Source organism: Lactuca sativa, chromosome 4 (genome assembly GCF_002870075.4).
Source record: "Lactuca sativa cultivar Salinas chromosome 4, Lsat_Salinas_v11, whole genome shotgun sequence".
NCBI classification, from domain to species: domain Eukaryota; kingdom Viridiplantae; phylum Streptophyta; class Magnoliopsida; order Asterales; family Asteraceae; genus Lactuca; species Lactuca sativa.
Genome location: NC_056626.2, coordinates 400,165,742 through 400,173,491, shown reverse-complemented (window position 1 = coordinate 400,173,491; position 7,750 = coordinate 400,165,742). Strand labels below are relative to the sequence as shown.

Genomic DNA, 7,750 nt, shown 5'->3' with positions numbered 1-7,750 from the left:
AGTGTGGGGCCCGATCAAATTCCCAAAATTAGGGTTTCACATAAAATGACAACTAGGGTTAAGTGTTTCTCACAACCCATTAATATCTTAATCCATTAAGTCAATCACTCTTTTAAATAAATCATATGGTGTGATTGGGCTTTATACACAACTCCCATTCCAATGGCCCAACTGTGGGTCCCGATAAGTCCAAGGCCCATAAATCCAATATTAGGATTTTCTAAACCCTAATTAGGATTTCCAATCCAATCTTAGCTCAATAGGCCTAGTAGCTAGGTATTTTGATCAATTAAGTTTCATTAGGCCCATTAAACACAACAAGCACACCGCCACCCAACACGACGGCTGATGACGGCAACCACCACCTCACGGTAGTGGTTAGGGTTTCATTTCATTATTCTGATTTTTAATTACATTTTACAATGCTAAACTTCAAATAAACACACACAACCACTAAGACACACACACGGTGGTAGATGGTGGCAGCCACCACCTCACGGTGGTGGTGGCGGTTGTTCTCGATTTTTCGGCCAAGCTACACTGTTCACACAAACACACCAAAGAAAATAAAAACACACCCATCCATACTTCCGTTTGCAAGCATCCAACCACCCTCCTGGTGGCATACAACGTGTTAGGGTGTCAAACCCAACAAATAAAGGGGTACAAATGACTCCAAAAACACTGCTACTTTGCACTAAAAATGTAATACAAGGTAAGCAGGGTCGATCCACAGAGACACAAGACAAATGCTTATACCTTTTTGCGCAAGGTACAATATGATCACAAAAGAGGGGGATTTAAATGCAATGATTCAAATAAGAGCTAATTTAATGAGTAAGCAATTGATTAAGTGAAATAAATTCAAGATTTGTAAGTACTCCAACTCTATGCAAGACAAATTAGCAGTGTGATTCCATGGATGACAAGATATTTGTTTAATTCTATCTAAGTTGGTACTTGAAAGTGTTAACAAGCTCTAACACTTCCCATTCACCACAATAATTAACCAAAACAAGCTCTTTAATTAATCCTAACCTTACTAACTAATCTAAACAAGCTCTTAGAATTAGATTGAAAGGTTGCTTTAAACTTTATGTGAATGTTCCCAACAACACTCAATACTCCTCACAAGACTGGGAGTGTAAAAGTGTGTGAAAAGATTTACACTAAATTCATTCAATAGAAATCAAATTAGTGCTTGTTACCTAGTCCAATTTACAAAACAATTACGGATTTTGCAATTAGATAACTTGAATGGTCTAACCCTAATTCACATGGCCAATAAGAATTACAATTAGAATCAAACATTCGGTTGAGACAAAATCAAATTCACTAGATAGAAAATTGAAAGCAAACATCAAGTCATATGATTGAAATCACATCCAAATGTCAAGACATAAAGTTGGAGAATTAAGTTTGTAGCCACTCATGACTAGAACAAACACAAACCTAGAAATTAAGAGTTAAATCTTACAAATTGAAATCAAAATGAAATCCCAATGTTTTCAAGAAACAATTGTCTTCTTAAAGCTCCCAAAATCACCTCCTAGAACTCCAAAATACGACAGACCTTCCTTTGGAATCGGTTACCTTCATTGTTTTTGTGCGCACCAAATATGTAGTCTTTTGTTTAGAGAGAGAGAGAAAAAAAAAACTCTTGGTTGGGATCTCTCCCACCGAGGTGTTCTTCGTTCTACATATTGTAACCCTTCTCTCTATTATATCATTGATTACCCATCTTATGTTCTTCATTTATATTTTTGTTATCGTTAAATATCAAGATCCTTTTATTTCGCAACTAGTCGATCGTACAAATGAGTTCCTACAAATATGTAGCCGATTCGCTTAGATTCACTTTCATTTCTGTACTATGCTTGTCTGACATCTACCGTCTTCCTTATAGATTTAGAGATGCCCGAGTCCTTAACTCATTGTCGGGGGATGAAGGACGACTAGAGTTAAAAATAAATTTCAACAAATTGGAAGACGTTTTTAGAAAAATAAAGTAATGGCTTTTGCTGTGAAATATGTTTTGAATCGACTTTGGTATGAATTTTGTTAGTATCTAAAATGGTTTAAATAGATTATGAAAATGGAGTAGGTGAAGATCTAATGAATTTAAGTGGTGTAAGGGTAAAACAATATGTGAGAGATCCAATCAATTTTAGTGGTAGATATGATAATAAAGTTTGATATGATAATGAAATGACCGGTGAAGGTAAAATGATATGTGAGAAATATAATCAACTTTAAAAAATAGTAAATCGCGTCATTTGAGTGGCCCACATGAACCCGCCTAAGGCCCATGTGAGAGATCAAACAATGAACAATAACAATATTTTAGATGTGTAATTGTCTGAACTATAGACTTCTTGTGTTAAATCTCGCTGCTCAACCACTAGGTTTCCATCACTAAGACAATCTAATCAAGTTTAGTGGTAAGTGAAATGATAAAATGATATCTGAGGGTAAATTGGAGATGAGAGCTTGGATTTATAACAATTATTTAAAAATAATAAAAACTAACTCCAAAGTGGTAATAATCATGACTATTATTCCGAAATAGGAACTTTGGAATCCAAGTCTAACTCAGAAAAAAAAATGATCATTTTGCTAATATTAGAAAAATGATTATATTTGTTCAACACGTCGTTTATAGTGGTTAGTTTAATCGATTTCTTGCATAGTTAATAAAAAGACAAATAATAGAAAATTATAAATTATAACTTAAAAGTATGTTAGACTGACCATGATGGATTTAGAAACAATGAGTACAAAGCGTGTCAAATTTCAAAAATATAGAAAAAAACTGTAATTTCCTCTAAACAATAGGTCGACAAAATAACGAAACACTTGGTCCACATACACAAAAGAAAAAGAAAAAGAATTAAACAAAAATGCTTTAAAGATGTTCAGTGTGGTATCAGTGTGTTCAACAATGATTATGTAGCCAACTCGTTTAGATTCACTTTCAATTCTATGTACGTTGCTTGTCTGATATCTACTGACTTCCTTATAGATTTAGAGATGCCCAAGTGCTTAACTCATTGTTGGAGGATGAATGACGACTAGAGTTGAAAATAAATTTCAATAAATTAGAAGACATTTTTAGAAAAATAAAGTAATAACTTTTGCTGTGAAATATGTTTTGAATTGATTTTTGTATGAATTTTGTTAGCATCTAAACCGGTTTAAATAGATTATGAAAATGGAGTAGGTGAAAGATCTAATGAATTTAGGTGGTGTGAGGGTAAAACAATATATGAGAGATCTAATCAATTTTAGTGGTATATATGATAATGCAATGTTATATGATAATAAAATGATAGGTGAAGGTAAAATGATATGTGGAAAATATAATAAACTTTAAAAAATAGTAAATTACGTCATCTAAGCGGTCCATGTAAACATGTCTAAGGCCCATGTGAGAGATCAAGAACAATAACAATAGTTTAGATGTGTCATTGTTATTGTTTGAACTATAGATCTTTTGTGTGAAATCTCACCACTTAACCATTAGGTTTCCATCAATCTAATCAACTTTAGGAGCAAGTGAAACGATAAAGTGATATGCGAGGGTAAATTGAAGATGAGAATTTGGATTTACCATAATTATTTAAAAACAATAAAAACTAACTCCAAAATAGTAATAATCATGACTATTATTCCGAAATTGAAATTTTGGAATCCGAGTCTAACTTAAAAATAGTGTCATGAAAAAAATATCACTTGCTAATACCAAAAAAATGATTATATTTGTTCCATACGTCATTTATAATGGTTAGTTTAATCGATTTCTTGTGTAGTTAATAAAAAGACAAATAATAGAAAATATAAAATTATAAATATGTTGGACCGACCATAATGGATTTAGAAACAAGGAGTACCAACCGTATCAAAATTTCAAAATATGGACAAAAACTGTAATTTCCTCCAAATTATCGGTCGACAAAATAATGAAACACTCAGTCCACATACGGAAAAGAAAAAGAAAAAGAATTGAACAAAAAATGCTTTAAAGATGTTCGGTGTGGTATCAGATTGTTCAACAACGATTGTGTAGCAATGCAGGTGATGACAGATTAAAGTTAAACCCATCTCAATCTCTCAATTTCGTAGCTACACCTTTTCTGTCATCCATTAAAATATCCCACAAAATTTCTTTCTTCAAATATTCAGACTTTCTGCTTCACTACTTCTTGCTCATCTATTTTCACTGGCGGGTTGATGTTTCCTTCCTTAGTTTTGTGGGTAAATCTCTAATACATATAATACGATTGATTCTTTTTTATTATGCTCTTGCTTGTTTCCTTTTTTATGGGTATTGATTTATGTATCTTATTGGATCAATAGATAAGTGGGTTTGACGAATAATTGTTGGAATCTTTCAAATTTTATCTCAAGGGGATCAAGAAGTGGATCGACACCGTTTTTTGTGGACAAACGTATAAAATCTGATCATACAAGTCATTATCTTAATTGATTTCTGCTGCTTCTGCTGCTGGTTCCCACTACGCGTTCTTGGTGTTTGTGTGTGTAAGAGAGATGGGACTATGTGGATCGAAGGCAAAAGGGTGCGTGGGCGTACGTCATAAAGAACATGGAGATGTTCCAGATGGTGAATTACCACCAAAAATTAACGCAAGAACACATGGGAGAAAGCGAAGAAGACGAATTGGTAGGAAGTCGAAGACTGATGCTGCAAATAAGTATTCATCTCGGAACAAAATCGATCCTTCTGCTGGTGCATCGAATTCCATGGATCGTCGCTCATTCCGCAACCCAACATTTCAAGGTATATTCAAAGAAACCCTAATTTGTTCGATTTCATGATTGCAATTAGGGTTTTTTCCTGTTAATCATCCCTTAGCCGATTAAAGCTACCACATAATTACTTCTTGCTTCTCGTTATGATCATGAATGCATTGTTATCAAAAAATCAAACCTACAATTTAGCTACATTCTGCTGAAATTCACCAAATGAATCTTTCTACTACCAAGAAAAGTTTGTCCAATTTATGTTTCAGTTTAGAACGTAATAAGTGAGCTTTGAATACTTTTTCAATGGACCCTTTGTTAAAAACTAAGCTATGAGTTCATCTTTAAGGTATTATTTTTTAAACCATATGTTCTTGTTATTGAAAATTCAGAATGTTGGTATGATACTGCAAATGGGATCGATTCTGATGGAGATGAAGATTTCTACAGCACTCAAGATGGTAATAAGTGTTTTCATTTTCTTAATATTATACTTTCAAATTTTTTCTTATTAGACATTGCTATAATTGGGTGGATTCATCAAAGTACAACACTATAATAATAAGAAATGAAAGTAAGATTCTATAATAAACAAATCAATTAAGGTACATTGCTAATTTGTGTGTTTATTAATCACACAGATATCATGTCTCAAAATGGTTCCATTAGTGCATCAGTAACTCCAAAATTTTCAGATCAAGTACACCAAGGATCTTCAACCTTCTCTACATCTGATTCACTAACAAAGCCAAATGAAGCATCACAATCTTCCATAGATGGAGCATCTACTTTATTAGCAAATGGGTCCCACAATTTTGTAATTTTACAAAATAATTGCCTCCCATGTCTAAATTGCACAACCTCAACAGATGTAAAGAGTAGTAAATCACCATGTTCAAGTCCTCCTCCAAGTGCAAAAAAGAAAGTTACATCTATGCTTTCTTTTAAATGGAGGGAAGGCCAATCAAATCTTTCCATATGTAAGACTCTTACGCCTTAATATAATTTTATTTTATTTTATTTTTTGTACACAATATTTTTAAAGTTTACCAATTTAGTTTTCTAATCGTACACAACACTCGTTCCATTCGTTAAAGCGAAAATCAAATATGATGACAGTCAATGGAATGGAATAACTCATTCCATTCCAATGTTGTATGATTCCATTCCGTAATGTGATCGTGTTGTGTTTCAGTCTCCCCAAAAGCCGTGATTCAAAGACCAAAAGCCGGCTCACAAGTTCCATGTTGTCCAATTGACAAGAAAATGTCCGATTGCTGGTCCCCACTTGAACCATCTACTTTTAAAGTCCGCGGACATAATTATTTAAGGTATAAGATTCTTACTTCCTATAAAATATAAATTATTATTATTATTAAATGTGATTATTAATCCTAATAGTGTGTTGTTCTTGTTTTTTTGTTAGAGATAAAAAGAAAGAAAATGCTTCAAATCATGCGGCTTTTTATCCGATTGGAATGGATGTGTTTTTATCTCCACGTAAAATTGACCATATCGCCCGTCTTGTTGAGCTTCCGAATTTCGAATCTTCCGGAAAAGTCCCTCCTTTACTTGTTGTAAATCTTCAGGTATACTTTTTTAAATTTTGAAAAATAACTCATATATTAAAGTATTAAAAACTATTACATAAATTATGATCCAATTTCCTCAGATACCCCTCTATCCTCCCGCTTTATTCCAACATGAATACGATGGAGAAGGAATGAGCTTCGTCTTTTACTTCAAGCTCTCGGAAAACTACGAAGAACTCCCTCCTCATTTTCAAGAAAACATAAGGGTATAATCGTCTTTTTTTTGAATCTTATTATTTTGTAACATAAAAATATTGATTTATTTATTATTATTTTTTTTTGTATCAGAAAATGATCGATGATGAGGTGGAAAGGGTTAGAGGTTTTCCGGTAGATACAATTGCACCATGTAGAGAAAGATTAAAGATTTTGGGAAGAGTGACAAATTTGGAAAATCTTCAATTAAGTGGGGGTGAAAGGAAATTAATGAATGCTTACAATGAAAAACCTGTTCTTTCACGTCCTCAACATGAATTTTATCTGGTAAGCTATATATCAGTGTTTCCTTTTGACTTTATACAGAAAGTACGACTTACTATATAAATCAATCAGGGTTTCTCCTTAAAGTTAAAATAAGTTGTTACTTTTTAAAAGTTTTCCCTTTTTTTTTATAAAAAAAAAATTAATTTCAGGGGGAGAACTACTTTGAGATTGATTTGGACATGCATAGATTTAGTTACATATCTAGAAAAGGTTTTGGAGCATTTCAAGAGAGGTTAAAGCATTGTACACTTGATTTTGGGCTCACCATCCAGGTTATTATTTTTGAATTTTTTTATTATATTTAGTTTTTTCAACATTTAAAATTATTATAAATATTGATTTTTTTGACTACAGGGTAACAAGGCCGAAGAGCTGCCAGAATGCATGTTATGTTGCATTCATTTGAAAGAAATTGATTACAATAATTACAATCTTCTTGGACTATAAATCAGGGTTATTTTTTTTTTGGGTATTTCAAGAATAGATATTGAAATAAAAGTGATATAGAAAATGATGTACAGCTTCTAAACTAGATTTTGGAATATGTAATTGATTAGAATAATAATGTTGGAGTATAAGTTGTGTTATGTTGAATTTAATCGCGACAAATGTGATTGGGGACATTAACTCATAGTATAAGTAATAAGTTGTAGTATCAAGTCTTAGTATAGCTTACATTATTCATATGTGTATCTAATCTAAGTACTAATATACTTAATATTTCATTTACTACTATAGTTGTTTTCGTTCAAACAAGAAGCTCAATAAATATCCAAGTTAAGTTTTTACAAAATCAAACTTTGTTAATAATAATTATTATATTATTGTTTTTCATATTCTTGCATCTCTACCTACTACCTACCCTCCTACCAATTAATTAAAGAGCCCAAAAAAATGGAAGAGGTGATCGAAAG

At 32.3% G+C, this 7,750-nt stretch overlaps 1 protein-coding gene across 2 annotated transcripts; it reads left to right on the top strand.

Annotated features, from left to right (window-relative positions):
* The first annotated feature begins 3,971 nt into the window (after positions 1-3,971).
* Positions 3,972-7,430, top strand: LOC111902011 (uncharacterized). Of its 2 annotated transcripts, none has more exons than XM_023897891.3 (10): positions 3,972-4,254; positions 4,408-4,798; positions 5,154-5,222; positions 5,403-5,741; positions 5,957-6,092; positions 6,188-6,350; positions 6,434-6,559; positions 6,642-6,836; positions 6,986-7,108; positions 7,191-7,430. In XM_023897891.3, exons 2-10 carry the CDS (start codon positions 4,549-4,551, stop codon positions 7,281-7,283), a joined length of 1,494 nt encoding a protein of 497 aa, XP_023753659.1. In that variant the 5' UTR covers positions 3,972-4,254; positions 4,408-4,548; the 3' UTR covers positions 7,284-7,430. The 2 variants fall into 2 exon arrangements, with proteins under 2 accessions (XP_023753659.1, XP_023753653.1); XM_023897885.3 differs by having other exon boundaries at positions 4,357-4,798.
* Positions 7,431-7,750: the final 320 nt, after the last annotated feature.